This window comes from Callospermophilus lateralis, chromosome 1 (genome assembly GCF_048772815.1).
Source record: "Callospermophilus lateralis isolate mCalLat2 chromosome 1, mCalLat2.hap1, whole genome shotgun sequence".
Lineage (NCBI taxonomy): Eukaryota > Metazoa > Chordata > Mammalia > Rodentia > Sciuridae > Callospermophilus > Callospermophilus lateralis.
In genome coordinates this window covers 185,380,315-185,397,197 of record NC_135305.1, presented here as the reverse complement: position 1 = coordinate 185,397,197, position 16,883 = coordinate 185,380,315, and the positions used below count along the sequence as shown (strand labels likewise).

The 16,883-nt window shown below is 40.2% G+C and overlaps 1 protein-coding gene across 5 annotated transcripts in view; it reads right to left on the bottom strand.

The window, feature by feature from the left end:
- The window catches only part of Kat2b (lysine acetyltransferase 2B), a 105,838-nt gene that overhangs the window by 45,044 nt on the left and 43,911 nt on the right, over positions 1–16,883 (bottom strand). For all 5 annotated transcript variants that reach the window (XM_076842814.1, XM_076842819.1, XM_076842825.1 and 2 more), the window contains exons 3-5: positions 7,065–7,210; positions 3,030–3,122; positions 1,031–1,212 (exon numbers count right to left, since the gene is read on the bottom strand). In XM_076842814.1, the coding sequence (XP_076698929.1) occupies positions 1,031–1,212; positions 3,030–3,122; positions 7,065–7,210 (421 nt within the window). The remainder of the gene's footprint in view (positions 1–1,030; positions 1,213–3,029; positions 3,123–7,064; positions 7,211–16,883) is intronic.

Sequence of the window (16,883 nt, the reverse complement as noted above, 5' to 3'; positions counted from 1 at the left end):
CAGCAGTTCATAAACAGTAAAATAAATTACCACTTTACAAAAAAATGTGTAATCCAAGAATATTTGCAAAATTGGAATGCCCAGCAATAGAGAAACGGTTAGGTAAATTATGTTACATCTACTCAGTGGGCTATAATGTAATTCATAAAAAGCTTGATATGATGCAGGGGGCGGGGGGAATATAAAATTCTATATTTTCTTTCATTGAATTAACATAAAAAGTTTAAAGGAATAAATACTGGAGAATAATACCTATAATGATATTAGTTCTATCGTGGTGCTAGAATAATTTTTCCTTTAAAAAAAAAATCCTGTAACTCCTTCATATTAATGATCATTGCATTTGAATGAGGGCTCCATAAAATTACAGACTTAAGTGTAACTTAACGACAACTTACTGTTGTCTCATCAATGACATTCAATAGAATTAAAACACAAGCCACACATGTATTTTAAATTTGCTAGCAGTCATTTTGAAAAAGTCAAAATACACAGGTGAAATCAACTTTAAGATTTTTATTTAATCCAATATATCCAAAATACTGTCATTTCTGCATATTATCAATATTTTTAAAAATGAAACAAAAAAAAATTGGGATTGTGGGTACAGCTCTGTGTTACAGTGCTTGCCTAGCACGTGCAAGGCTCTGGTTTGATCCCCAGGACTACCAAACAACAGGAGAAGGAGAAGAAAGAAACCATGAATGAGCTATTTGAAAGTCATTTTTTTTTGTACAATCTTAGAAATCTCAATTCAGACAAGCTGCATTTCAAGTGTTCAATGGCCACATTAGCTGGAGACTATCCAACTGGATAACGCAGGTCTGGATTTTTGGATCTCTCATCCCCTAAAACACTGTGACGTTAAGGAAAAGTAGAAGTTTGCACAGGAAATCACATAGTCATTCTCTGGGAATTGATGGAGTCATCATAATAACTGGGCAACTGTCTGCCTACAGAAACCAATAGTAATTTCATGTCTCTAACATGCTCCATGGGGCCCAAAGAGAAGGGTCTATCATTTTATTACCTTGTGTAGTTCTCTTTGTATCCAGAAATATCATCGTTGGGAGATCGCAGTCTACGTTGGGATGGTGCCTCCAGATGCCAATAGTTGATGCGGTTTAAGAACATTTTGGCCAACTCAACAATCGTTTGCCTTTCTTTTGATGGTAGGTGACTAAATTTGTACTGTACAAAGTTATTCACACCCTTAAAAGAAGGGAAGAAAATTTATTCATGCAAATATGTGATCATACTAATTCTTCACACCCACCCAACCAGCACTATTGGTGATGAGCAAAAACAAACAAACACATACTTCTCAATTCTCAAAAATCTCGTGTGTGTGTGTGTGTGTGTGTGTTGCTGGGGATTGAGCCCAGAGCCTTGTGCATGCAAGGCAAGCATTCTACCAACTGAGCTATATCCCCAGCCCATTTCTTCATTTTCTTTAAAACAAAACAACAGTGCCCACAGAGAAACCTGCCACAGGTCACAGTGGATGAAAAGTAACAAGAGAGAAGGGCTGTGAGCTGTGGCTCTGTGCCTGCTTCAATCCTGAAGCAGTTCAGAGAAAATCAAAACCATGGACCAAAGAGATCAAAACCCCTTAAACAGTAAAATATGACTGTTTTGCAAAATGATTCTGGCTTCACTAGTAGCATATAAGCTCATATAAAATGTTGTTCTTAGATAAACATTGTTTTTCTCTGGAATTTTTTTTTTTTTTTTTTTTTTTTTTTTTTTTGGTACTGGGGATTGAACCCAGAGGCACTCAAACACTGAGCCATATGCCCAGCCCTTTTTGTATTTTATTTACAAACACGGTCTTGCTGAATTGCTTAGGGCCTCACTAAATTGCTGAGGCTGGCTTTGAACTTGTGATCTTCCTGCCTCATCTTCCCAAACTACTGGGATTACAGGTGTGCGCCACAGCACCAGGCTCTGCAAAATTTTTAATCAAAACTATTGCTAAAAGTAAAATACATAATTCAGTAGCAAAAAAAAAAAAAAACTATGGCTAGCATATCTTCCATATTACTAAACATTATAATTTAAGTCTTGTCCACTGAACTAAACTAATAATATTTAAGTCTTTACTGTCACTCTTTTGGTTTTAGCAAGTTTATCAGGAAAAAAACAAACAGTCAAAATTATGTGCTTTTTCAAAAAGCTCTGGATTCCTTTAACCTTCCTGCAGAACACTCCCATCTCATCTAATTTCACAAAAAAGAACAATAGATTCTTATTTAATAGTTTGGAATCAAAATATAACTTGTTCTCCTGAAAACCCACTGATAAAAGTACATTTGTAAGGACTCTGGTAGTCCATCTTCTCTAGTCAGATTTTCATCAAGAAATTCAATCCAGAGAGCTTGACTTTGATATAGCCAAACAATGAAGGGCTAAAAATTGATGTCCATGAAAAACAACCTTGCAGACAAAGTCTATACATTTTAACAGATTCTCTTAGTAAAACAGCTTCTTCCCAGGAATTGTACTGTAGCCAGAAGTCAATGTTTTTCACATTACAAGCGAATTCCCTCACCTTTTCCAAACAGTGCCAATCAAAAGGACAAAGACTTATGTCTACAACATCAACAACAGGGAAAAGCACCATTCGTGTGTCCATAGTCCCCTCAACCCCACAGCGTTGGGCGTTAAGAGGGCTCAGGAGTTAACCCAGGATGTTTTACCACTGAGCCACACTCCTAGCCCTTTTATTTTTGTAATTTAAGACAGGGTCTCACTAAGTTGCTGGGCCTGGCCTCAAACTTGTAATCCAGATAATTTTCACAGACTTGGCGGATATTTCGGATCCAGGGATAGAAGATGGAAGGAAGATGTGAATAGAGATGTAGAAGGAAAATTGAAAGGTGTCATCAGGCTAAGGATGAGACTCAATGGTATATGCCTAGCATGTATGTTCAAGGTCCTGGGCTCTATCCCCCAGCACGGGGTCGGGGGGGGGGGGCATTTTTTCAACTTAAAACCAATAAAGAACGAGCTTGTTTTTATTTTTTTACCTGCTCAATACTAGGTTTTTCAAATGGAGGCTTCTTCTCCAAAGAGCCTTCAACCACAGGTTTTCCTCTTTGTAAAATAGATTTTCTCAAGAGCTGCAAAGAAATAATTTTTTTTTAAATTTGTCTATCTTACAGACAGCCTTTAAGGGAAGTTACTGTATTCTATTTATCTTAACTATATGTAAACAAATTCTTAAATCAAACAGATAAACTATCAGGAAACAAAAATTTGCCTTCATACCCATAACCAGGACTATGAGAAACTACACACCTTTCATGTCTGAGCAGCCTAGACCACCCAGGAGCCAGGAGTGACCACCAGACACCACTATCCCTCCCACCTTCTCCCTCTCTCTGGTTCTGGCTTCCTACACACCAAGAAGACTTTGCACATTCCAGTTCAGGCCACTGGATGTGTCCTGAAGCTCGGGAGCATCTTACTTAAATGCATGAAAGGCCAAGACCTATTCTGAACAAATGAGGCCAGGAAGAGGAGCTGTCTAAGAGGAGCCAGCTGGATGGAGGTCCTATACACAGTCTAGGGTAAGTTTTTTTGGGAAAAAATTCTGCAAGGCTCTCAACTGGCAACTTTCACTGTTGCGGTCTTCTTTCACTTCCCTTCCATCCACAGCATGTAGGCCAATGGTTCTGGCATCTGAATGCCCACAGAACAAAAATACTGCCCGTAATTCCTGCCTCTGGAATCGAAAACCCTCAAAGAGCAAATAGAAAAAAAACAAAGGCATTTACCAAGAAGAAAGCTGAATTGAAATTGAAATCCTTTTTTTTTTTTTAATTTAAATCCTTTACCTTCAACCTTTGCTTTAATTTTCTGTAAACTTTACATGTGAGCTGGGTATGCTATGGTCCTGCATTGATTTAAGTTACATTTTTACTTCTTTTCTCCATTTATTGCCTTTTCTATAGAAATAAAACATGGCAACCATTCCCCCAGTGGTTACTAGAAATTGACAAACCCCTAAAGTTAAAGATGGCCATGTGTCACTACGGAGCTGTTTACAAAGACCTCATATATGTTGAGTATGGAGTATTTGTTGGTCCTCTGAATGCACTATGCCCATCTTTACAAAAAGAAATTTCCAATACAGGTAAGTATTATCTGTGCTTCTAAGGATACATAATGATTAATAATAAAATTTAAGTATAAAGAATTCTAGTTTCCTACCTTTTTTTCTCCTAAGACAAAAGAAGACCATACCATATCAAATCTTGGCCAACTGGGGTTTTCCATTTAGAGGTAAACTGGTGTTGAGCCTCAGTTTTGTCATTTACAAAGTTTCTATTGGTGCCAGGGGGGTTGAAGTTCAGTGGCACAGTGTTCCTCTAGCTAATACAAGTTCCTGGGTTTGATCCCCAGCACTAAATAAATAAATATTATTAATACATCAAGCATCTGCATTCTGTCTTTTGCCAGAAACTCCAGAGGTTGTTTTGGTTTTGGTTTTGTTTGTGAGATTCTTTATCACCCAGACTGGCTGGCCTTGAACTCCTGGAATAAAGCAAATCCTCCTGCCTCAACCTCCAGAGTAACTGACATAACAGGCACATGCCACAGCCCATGATTTCACAATACCTTTTGAGGTAGGTGATCCTGTTATCTGTATTTACAGATGAGGAAACCAAAGCAGAATAACATCAAGGTTATTCTGTTATTACACTGCAGGAGCAAGGTTTTTTTATACCTAGGTCCCCAGAACAACATCTACAGGCACTGAGGCATGCTTCAGTTGTAGGACACACCTTTCCATTGAGTTTGTTTTCAGCATCTAAAATTGAAGTTTTTAAATACTGCTAGAACATGCAATACATTTTAACTGAATTATTGACACATAAGACACAGAAACTGCCTTTCAAAAGTTAAGGGATGGATCATTTCTAACTCTTCATTCTGTCCAAAGAATGACTGCATTAGAATGGGTGCTGATTTGGGGGGGGGGACATGGGGGGTGTAGGGTACCAGGGATTGAACTCAGGGCCACTGACCCATATGCCCCTTTAAATAGAGACGGCGGGGAGGGGAGGGTGTTATGGCACACGCCTTGCACATGCAAGGCCCTGGGTTCGATCCTCAGCATCACATAAAAATAAATAAATAAATAACATTATTTTAAAAAAAAATAGAGACGGGGATTATTTTGGATTGGATTTCTACAGGCAATTATATGTACACTGTTATTGAAAGATGGAAGGGGAAAAAAATAACTTCAAAGCCGAGCAATGTTTCTGGCCCGTTGTGTTGGTTATAAACCAAGGAGGCTGACAGAATGGAACCCTGACACCACCTTCTCTTCCTTCAGGGCAGTGGGGAGCTGCCAGGGAGCTCAGTTCCAAGACAAATCATAGCTGCCGTCATGCAGACCTTGCTTTCCTTCAGCTAAGATCTTTTTCCAAAGAAGCTCTAAATAGTAAGAAGCTGCCAAGGTTCAATCTAGATGACTCAGGCCTCATGACCATGTCAACAAACTGTCACCTGGAGTGGCCTGGTGCCTGCTAAAGCTGTGGGAATTCAGTTCATTCTCTCAACTCTTGAGTTAAATCCCAACTCGCAATATAATTTTCCCTTCAACTCCTTCTGCTGTCTTACCCCCCGCCGCAAAAAAAAATCCATTAGTACAATAAAAAATAAAAGTTAACAAGAGACAGGAAAATTATGGAGCAAATAAGTTCAAAGAAAAAAAGCTGTAAGAATTGGGTAAAGAAATTGTACTGGGATTCCTAGCAGCCAAGGCAAAAGAAGAAACTTATTAGAAAATTTAATTATCCTTATATAAATATAGAGTGCTGCCAATGTAGCTCAGAGAGCTTGCCTGATAAATGAGAGGTGCTGGGTTTGAGCCCCAGTGCCACAGACAGACAGACAGACAGATCGATCGATCGATCGATCGCAAAGCCTTTTATTAAAGAGGCAAACTTTTCCTGGCGGTAAATTCTGGATGCTATTTTTTTAACATTCTTCTAAGGGTTACATAAAATAATCTAGACTACAATACCCTCTACAGCAGGTGTGTTGTTTTAATTATCCTTCTGGCGACCTCCTTTATAAATCTATTTTTAGCACCCTAAAGTTTTTCTACCCATCTTGCCACCAGTTTCCCTCCCACACCTGTAAGTCCCGACTTCAAGAAGCAGCCTGAGGAGACCTCCATCTGTGGGATGGGAATGGCTGTAACCCAAGTGGAGCTGAGGAAGGACCAGGAAGAGGCAACTATGGGGAGTGGCAGCTGTAATCAGTGACTAGCGTCATCAAGACACATGTCAGAGTGGGAAGGTGCCAAGGCCCATTGGTAAAGTCTTGATTCCTTCCCTTGAAGCCTAAGAAACAGACTTGGGGCCTCTCCCATTTCCTTCTCTCCCCAGGCTGGCCTCCCTGCTGTTCCTACACCACAACACTCTCACCCAGTGGGCAGACGAGATGTCTACTCTCCTTTCTGCCCGGGGGCTCTCGCCCTGGCACCGGTGGCTCCTCACTCCTGCTCCATTTCTACTCAGATGCCATCTCCTCAGAGGGGATTTCCTAACTGCCTTCCTCACTGGCATGCCCCCTGCCCACCACCATTCTTGCCGTTCTGATTTCACTTACCCTATACTTTGTTTCTCTTTACAGCACTTAGCACCACTTGAAAATATATTCTTGACTCATCAACAGTCTGCCTCCCCTGCTGAATGACCTCCATCAGGACAGAGTTTCGACCACGGATCTATCCCTCATGCTACACTGGTGCCATGCAGAGAGCAGGTGTGCAATGAATGTTTGTTGGGTGGACAGAAAGAAATCTATAAGCCTATGCAAATCAAGATACGTAATTTTGCACAGAGGCATGAAGAAGCTCAAGGAGAGTGATGCATCCAAGGCATGGCAGGTCATTTGAGAGAATCCGTGGCACGCTGCGCAAGCCCTGAGGGAAAAATATACCATAAGCTGAGAGTCTCCACACCCACAGCCTGGCATGTGGACACTGAGCAGGTGTGGAAAAGAAGGGAGAAGAAAAGCCTTTTAAAATATTGAAATCTCACCTTGAATAGATAGAAATAAACTTGTTTGGTATCTGCATCTTCTTCCTTGTGGACGCAGGTAAAGAGATATTCCACATCCAACACTATTCCCAGGAGTCTGTTCATTTCTTCCTCTGACACATTCTCCAGGTGGGAAACGTGAGCAGCTGAAGATGAGACCAAAGGAACAACACGTATGTGTAAGAATTCAGCTGGACAACCACAAGCACTCCCCACTAGAAAACAGAAGGTTCTCTCTCACAAAACTTCCCTTCGATCCATTAGGTTGCCTAATGAATCCACAAAAGGGAATTTCTGAACCCTTTAGGATGGATGTTTTCTCATAAAAATCCACTCGTAATTAGCCTTCCTATCCAACACTAAAAGTGGGCAAGGAGCTAATGTACTCAAATAATGTGTATTTGAAGAACTGAAACTTTAAAAAAAAAAAAAAAACAGAAATTTGTAACAAGAAGCCTGCTAATGAGAGGGTCAAGTTCTTATGTTTCCACATTAACAAATTCTCCACCATACCAAGAGAGTTCTCCATTTCTCTATAGTCCTAGACACTGATTCAGGATTTATAGATCTGTGGTTCAGAGGTACGGAAAACCGCATTCCCTCAAGATTTAGTTCTAGGTCCCACGGAATGCTCAGTTGGCCACAAACATCATTACAGTGTAAAGACTGAGGTCCATTCCCTCGGCCTGAGACACTCCAAAAGGTCATCGTTTCTGCAGCAGTCCCAAGACTGTTTTTAGCTCGGGATTCAGTCAATGTCCTCCACGATTTAGCCCCCAAACATACTTTCCTACCTTTGTTCTGTTGTCTTACTACAATTTTAGTGACCTCCCATTGACCTTACCCTCTCCCGCCATCTTGTTATCTTCTCTACCCAAATTTTGTCCATCTCTCAAAATTATCACATTTAATCCTCAAACAATCCCATAAAAGTATTAATTTGTTAATTTGTAATCCCATTTTACAGATAAGGAAACCAAGACTTAGAGAAATTGAATACTGTTTCATCAAACTTCACTCATCCAACAAGGTAGGGCCAAGGGTTCAAAAGTCAAGAATGATTGACTCAAATTCTAAAGCACCTACAAATATATATTTCATATTTCCCTTTTTTTTTTTTATACTGGGGATTGAACCCAGAGGTACTTGGCCACTGAACCACATCCCCAGCCCTTTTTATTTTTAATTTTGAGACAGGGTCTCACTAATGTGCTTAGGGCCTCTCTAAGTTACTAATAGGTTGACCTGGAATTTGTGATCCTCCTGTCTTAGCCTCCCAAGTCACTGGGATTACAGGTGTGTGCCACCATGCCAGCTCCTCACCTGTTTTAAAGGGAGATGGAACAAAAGATTATTTGTTTTTTTGTGATGGGGGGGAGGGTGGGGGGGAGGGCGGGGGGCGGGGGAATCAAACCCAGGGCCTTTGCACGCAAGGTAAGAACTCTACCAACTGAGCTATATCCCCAGCCCAGATTATTTGTTTTGTTTTGATTGGGTTTGGTTTGGTTTGGTTTCAGTACCAGGAATTAAACCTGGGGGCTTAACCACTGAGTCACATCCCCAGCCCTTTTTATTTTGAGACACGGTCTCCTCAACCTGCCGAGTCACTGGGATTACATGCATGCACCACGATGCCTGGCTGGAACTAAAGATTATTAAGGAATCTCTTCTAGGTGGTGGGCACAGGTTAATCTACCCTGGAGAACACAGTGCTCCTGTCATCAAACCATGCTCAATTGGAATCCTGGGGTTCAGGATACTGGTAGTACCACCTGCATCCTCTATTTACCACAGCTCCTGGCTTTCAACTACCAGTGGCTCCATTTCTCTACCTAAGGGCTTTTCCTGTCACTGTAACTTACTCTGCCACCTATGTACCCCTCACAAGTGATCCTCCCATCTTAGTCTCCCAAGTCACTGGGATTACAGGTGTGCACCACCATGCCAGCTCCTCACCTGTTTTAAAGGGAGATGAAACAAAAGAATATTTGTTTTGTTGTGATTAGTGGGTGGGTGGGAGGGGGGGTTGCTGGGGAATCAAACCCAGGGCCTTTGCCTGCAAGGTAAGCACTCTACCAACATCTGAAGAAGTCAGTATATCTCCCTCATTTAATTAATTGTCATTGCCCACAGTGAAATCTGGTATAGTAATTAACCACATTTATTGTACAGGTTTCCTCTGTCTTACTTTGCAACTCCTCTATACTTTCAGCTCAAATAAACTACCTATACTAAATCTTTGTCTCAGAATTGGCTTCTGGGGAGTTTAACCTCAGATACCTAAACAAAAGCATTTTCAGAGCTGGGTGCAGTGAAATTCACCTAAATTCCAGCTCCTTGGGCTGCTGGGGCAGGAGGATCATATCTAAGTCCAACCTGGACAACTTAATGAGAAACCCAGTCTCCAAATTTTTTGAACAAGGGCAACAGAGATCTCAGCTATAGCTCAGTGATGGAGTACTTGGCCGTCATGCCCAACGCCCCAATGCCCCAGCACCACGTAAAAAGAAAAAAGAATAATTCTCAAGGAAGTAAGAGGGTTAAATGCCAAAGAATGGGAGCTTCCAAATGTGCTTAAAAAGCAGGCGTAGCTGTACCCCATTCCAGACAAAGTAGACTTTTTGACAAAAACTATAAAAAGAGAACAAAAAGGCATTATATAATGATAAGGGTCAATTTATCAGAATATAACAATTATAAATATATGTGCTCAACACTGAAGCACATAAATACATAAAACAAGCAACAGATCTGAAAGGGTAGAAAGATTGCAGATCACAGCACAATAATAAGGGGTTTCAATACCACACTTTCAATGATGGATAGATCATCTAGACAGAAAATCAATGAGAAAACACTGGACTTGAACTACATTTTAGACCAAATGGAACCAACAGACATAGACACAGTATTGCATCCAACAGCAACAGAATACAGATTCTTCTCAAGCACATGTGGAATTTTCTCCAGGAGAGATCACATATTAGGATACAAAGCAAACCTTAACAAATTCAGAAAGGATGAAATCATTCCAAGGGTCTTTTCCCACCACAATGATATAAAACTTTCTAGAAATCAATAACAGGAGGAAGTTTGGATATGTAAAAATTAAACAACATGTCCTTCAACAACCAATGGATAAAAAGAAATAACAAGGGAAAACTTAACTGAGGAGGTAAAAGATACGTACATGGAAAACCATAAAATATTTATAAAAGTGAAGAAGAAATCAATCAATAAAAGGATATCTTGTGGGCTGGAGTTGTGGCTCAGCAGTAGAGCGCTCGCCTAGCGCATGCGAGACCCTGGGTTCGATCCTCAGCACCACATAAAAATAAATAAATAAAAACAAAGGTATTTTGTACAACTAAAAGAAATAAATATTTTAAAAAAGGATATCTTGTGTTCAAATATTGAAAGAATTAATATCATTAAAATGGGGGCTGGGGACATAGCTCAGTTGGTAGAGTGCTTGCCTTGCATGCACAAGGCTCTGGGTTCAATCTCTGGTATCACCAAAAAAAATTAGTGAATTACAGATTCAATGTAATCACTACCAAAATTTCAAAGACATTTTTTCACACAAATAGAAAGAGCAATTCTAAAATTGATACAGAAATAAAAGATCTAAATAGTAATAACAATCTTGAGGGGGAAAAAATGAGAGAGCGAAAAAAAATTGAAGGCATCACATACTTCCTGATTTAGAAATCTACATCAGGGGCTGGACTTGAGCTCAGTGGCACAGAGCTTGTCTACCCTACTCAAGTCCCTGAGGTTTTATCTCCAGCACCCTAAAAAAAGAAACCACAAAGCATCTACTTCCAAGTTATAGTAATCAAAATGGCATGATACTGACATAAAAACAAAGACACAGACCAACAGAGAACCTAGAAATGGGGACTGGGACTGGAGTTCAGTGGTAAAAGCATTAGCCTAGAGTATGTGTGATCCCTACCACCACAAAAGAAAAAGGGGGGGTGGGATGGGGAAGGAAATAAAAAGAAGGAAAGTGAGAACCTGGAAATAAATCCGTGCATTTACACTTGACTGATTTTCAACAAAGATGCCAAGAACACACAATGGGGAAAAGACAGTTTCTTCAATAAATGGTGTTGGAACAACTAAATTTCCACATGCAGAAGAATGAAGTTAGACATTTATCTCACAGTATGTACAAAAAAAAAAAAAAAATCAGCTCAAATGGATTAAAACAAATGATCCGAGATAGTAAAACTATTACTAGAAGGAAACATAAGGGAAAGCTTCCTTTGGTTGTTGTGGTTTGGTTTGGGTTGGTTTTCTACTGGGGATTAAACCCAGGAGTGCTTTAACACTGAACCAAATTCCCATTCCTTTTTATTTTTATTTTTAAACAGGGTCTCACTAAGTTGCTGAGGCTGGCCTTGAACTTGCAATCTTCCTGCCTCAGCCTCCCCAGTCACTGTGATTACTGGCGTATGCCACCACACCCAGCAAGGGGAAAGCTTCTCAACATTGGTCTTGGCAAAGTTTTTTTTTGAATTGAACCCAAAAGCACAAGCAACACAACAGAGACAAACGGGATTGCATCAATCTGAGAAGCTCTGGGCACAGAAAGGGGAAAAATCAACACAATGAAGAAACAATCTACAGAATAGGAGAAAACATATGCAAACTATAAATGTGACAAAGAATTTAAGGAATACAGAAGGAAATCAATAACAAAAAAAATAATAATAATTCAATTAAAAAAATGGGTAATCAATCTAAATAAAAATTTTTTCAAAAGACTGAAAAAGGCCAACAGATACCTAAATTTTTAAAAAGTTCAACATCACTGATCATCAAAACTAAAATTAGACGTCACCTAACACCTGTTTGGATGGCCTATTATAAATAAAAGGAAAGATTAAGTGTTGTCGAGGACTTGGAGAAAAGGGAAACCTTGTCCACTGTTGGCGGGAATATAAATTAGCACAGCCATTATGGTAACCATCATAAAGATTTCTCAAAAGTGAGAAATGGAATGGACAAAGCTTGCACAGGCCTGGAATTCTAGCTTCTCGTGAGGCTGAAGCAAGAGGATAGAAAGTTCAGGCCAGCCTGAGCATTTAGAGAGAATCGACCTCAAATTAAACAGGCTGGAGACGCAGCTCAATGACAGAGCACTTGCCTAGCATGAGTGAAGCCCTGGGTTCAATTCTCAACACCAAAAAAAAAAAAAAAGAAAAAGAAACGAAACCCAGTTTGGCATGTGGTACATACCTATAATTCCAGCAACTCAGAAAGCTGAGGCAAGAGCATCTCAAGTTCAAGGCCAGCCTCAGCTACTTTGCTGACTTCGGATTTAGTGGTAAAGCACCCCTGGGTTTAATACCCGGGACCAAAAAAATAAAATAAAATAGCATAAAATAGCAAATTCTCCAAAAAAGCAGAGAGCAGAATGATAGTTACCAAGGACTTAGGATGCAGGTTAGAAGGATGGGTGGTGAGGCTGGGGTTGTGGCTCAGAGGTAGAGCACTCACCTAGCATGCATGAGGCACTAGGTTCAATCCTCAGCACCACATAAAAATAAAATAAAAATATTGCATTCATCTATAACTACAAAACAAATATTTAAAAAAAGAACTAATAAAAAAAAAGAAGGATGGGTGGTGGATGTTGGTTAAAGGGTACAAAGTTACACAGGAAAAAATATGTTCTGAAGATTTATCATACCGTATGGGGTAAGTACACTTAATAATAATATATACTTGGAAACTACCAAGAACTGATTTTAAATATTCTCAATAAAACAAAATGATAAGCATGTGAGATGATGGATGTATTAGCTTGATTTAATCTATTCACAATAGGCTTGGTAAATGTCCCCCAAAGGCTCATGTGTTAAAGACTTGGTCAACCAGCCTGTGGTGGTATTGGGAGGTGACAGAACCTTTAGGAGGTAGGGTCTAGTGAAAGGAAGTTAGGTCATTGGGGCATGCCCTTGAAAGGTACATTGGGACCCTGGTCTCTTCCTGTGTCTTTTCTTTTGACTGCCAGCTGCCACCAGGTGAACAGGCCTACTCTATCATGTACAACCACCATGATGTACTATGCTGCCACAAGCCCAAAGCAACAGGGCCAAGAGATCATGGATATCAATCTCTGAATCCATGAGCCAAAATAAACTTTTCCCTTAGAGTAAGCTGATTAACATACATACATCAAAACATCGTATTGTACAGCAAAAAATATACACAATTTGTATATCTGTGTGCTGGTGATTGAACCCACAGCCTGTCTCATACTAGGCAGGCACTCTGCCATTGAGCCACACTCCCACTCACAATTTTTTATTGAAGAAACAAAGGAATTCATAAAAGATTTGTACTCCAGCCAGGCGCAGTGGCGCATGCCTGTAATCCCAGTGGCTCAGGAGGCTGAGACAGGAGGATTGCAAGTTCAATGCCAGCCTCAGCAAAAGTGAGGCACTAAGCAACTCAGTGAGACCCTGTCTCCAAATAAAATACAAAATAGGGCTGGGGATGTGGCTCAGTGGTCACGTGCCCCTGAGTTCAATACCTGGTACCCCACCCCCACCCAAAAAAAGGTATGTACTCCAATCCAGGTAACTTTACCCTATATGGGTAACAATTGGGCTGGATGAATGTATGCAATTTTTATTTGTCAATTAAGCCCTAATAAAGCTGGGGAAAAAACTAAAGGGTTGAAAATTAGAGGGACAGAGGGCACCAACCTTTTATTCCTTTCTAATGCAAAAAAGAGCAAAGGAAAAGCAGAGTAACTGGCTAAGGCAATAGGCCCCCAAAGGAAGCAGCTTCAAAAGGCAAGAGAAAGACTCTTATAATCTGCCTCCCTGAATAATCGAATGGATCCATCTAAACTGAAAAACTGACAACACCATATCATGTATAAATTGTAATATACATCAAAAAAGTACATGTATGTAAAAACAAAATTAATGTTCAAAAAATGAAAAACAGAAAAAAATTAAAATTCATAAAATTAAATTAGAAAAAAGTTAATGTACAAATTTATTACTTTACTTTTGACTATACAATACTTAGCTTCATCACTTTCTAAAACATACCCCAAAATTAGAATTCTCCTTTGGTAGAATGTTTGCCAGGTCATTTTGTTTCTGGAGACTATGCAAAATTTTCCTGAAGGTCAATCTGAAGCCTTTGGGGGACAGGCCTCATTCTGAAAACAACTAGGTCAAAAATTTTGTGTCAGTTATTTGCAGAAATAATTTTATTTAAGATTATTTTTGCCCTGTAAAGTTTTAATCTCTTTTTAGTGGTAAACTATGAAAGGAATCATATTAATCCCTTCAGAGTCTTCACTATATAATATAAAACACTCTAACAGAGGTGTTAACATACAACGGAGAACTCAAGGAAATGGATGCCATGATTGATTTTAAAGCCAATGAATCACCTTTCTTTTTCTTTAGCTGAAAATATAATCATTTATTCTAATGTGTGATGGGCCATCTCGATTTTAATGCATTTTTTTTTCTTCCTTTCACAGTTCTAGGAATCAAATCCAGGGCTTGGTACATAAAAGGCAAGTACTCTGCCACTGAGCTATTATACTCCAGCTTTTAATATACTATTCTAAGTAGAAATCAACACACCAGTTATTGAAGTGCGTATACATTTCATTCTTGTAATAATATAAGAAAATTAACAGCCAGCGCTGTGGTGCACGACTATTATTCCAGCAGCTTGGGAGACTGAGGCAGGAGGATCACAAGTTCAAAGTCAGTCTCAGCAACAGTGGAGGCACTAAGCATCTCAGTGAGACCCTGTCTCTAAATAAAATACAAAACATGGCTCGAGATGTGGCTCAGTGATCGAGTGTCCCTGAATTCAATCCCCAGTATAAAAAATTTTTTAAAAAATCAACAGAAATACAAAATTCTGTCATCCTCCTAAGAAAGAAAATTTTGCTTAGAGGCCTTTTCCTTACTTTAATTTTGAGGAAATGGATACCAAGAGGAAAGATTTGACTAGTTCGAGCAATGAGTCACTTTTCTTAAGACTACAGAACACTTGACCCAAATGGATTCTGACTCTGAATTAGCAAGAGCTGCTTTGGTTCAAACAGAAGGGCCGTTCCCTTCCCCTGGGATTCCACCGGTTGAAAACTACTGCTTATTATAAAACTACTGCTTATCTTCTTGCTTATTTTGAAAACTAGCCTGGGTAAAAATTTAAATGCTCAATGTCAGCGTGAAACTGGAATGTCCCCAAAAGGATCCTGTGTTAAAGGCTTGGTTCTCCAGCTCCTAACTATCGAGAGGGGGGGCCTACGTGGAGGAAGTAGGTCACTCGTGACATGCCCTTGAAGAAGGGTACACAGGCACTTCCTCTCTCTGCTTCCCAGATGCCATGGGGTAAGCAGCTTCATTCCGCCACACACTCCCTGCTCTGATGTTCTGCCTCACCACAGGCCCAGAAACCATACGGCAAGTGACCATGGACTGAAGCCATAAGCCAAAATAAACCTTTCCTCATTTAAGTTGATTTAGCTCAGGTATTTTGTCAAAGCAACAGAAAGCTGACTAATCCTTCAGAAAATGAGACCTAAATTCCCTCTGACTCTGCCCTTAATGAAATCTATGATATTTCCTCAAACCTCAGTCTGTAGCCCAAAGTAGAAAGGAACAGGGAGGTGGAGATGGGGGCAGATATAAATGAACCTGTGGGAGTTTGCTAGAAGGAAGGAAGGGAGAAGCTTTCCTGGAGAAATGAATAACTTTTACAGCAAAAGAGTATCTTTCTTCCTGTGACAAAGGAAAGGTAGACGTGGGGTGGAAAGGGGAATGCTGAGGCAGGAGAAGGATGATAATGAGTGAGATGGGTTACGCATCCTATAGTAATAGGGTAGGGGACTAATAGATGAAGAAAGAAGCTGTGGACAGATGGCTTAAAAAGTGGCAAAAGAAAGCCTAGACACATTACAACGAAAGAGTAGCTTCTCTTGAAAAGAAGGTCACACAAGTAAGCCAGGCACAGTGATGCGCCCCAGCAATCCCAGCAACTTGGGAGGCTGAGGGAGGACTGCAAATTCAAGGACAGTCTCAGCAATTCAGCAAGACCCTGCCTCAAAATAAAAAATAAAAAGGGCTGGAGTGTAACTAAGAAGTCACACAAGGACAATTGTAACTGTGCTCTAGAATACTTCGTTGTCCAGCTGCAGAGAGTTCTCAGACTCTCTAATGCTACCCTCCCTCTCCAAGGAGGCCACTGATGGACCCCTTTTGGCCAAGGCTCCTTTTCAGTCCTCACCCAACTCAGTTTCTAAGCATCCGATTCTCAGCTTTGGTTCTCACCAAATCCACATCACCAGCAAAACTCTTTTCAAACACCAGTCTTCCCCAAAAAGCCACCTAGAGCCTCATCATTGCAACAATACATACACACATCACCACCACCACCATCATCATCATCATCATAGCAAACCATCGTCGTCATCATCATCATCATCATCATCATAGCAAACCAGACTCTGAGATCCATCTCCTCACAACACTCCCAAAACGATACCTCCTTCCAGCCAGTTACACTTCTGCTGAGGAGCCGGTGATTTACTCCTCCAGTGTCCTTTATCCTCCACACATAGTCAGCCACCAGATTCAGCTGAGCTTCCTCACCTTCTCTCAAAGTCATACAGCATTTCCCCTTACTCTTTTGTAGCCATTGGGATCTCAAGCTTCCACTGAGAAAATAGCCCTCACCCTGTTCTTCCTGGTGCCAGGATAGTCTCTAAATAGCATTTTTCCCTCAAACAATCCCATCTCTACCAAATTCAAAGACTGCTCCTTG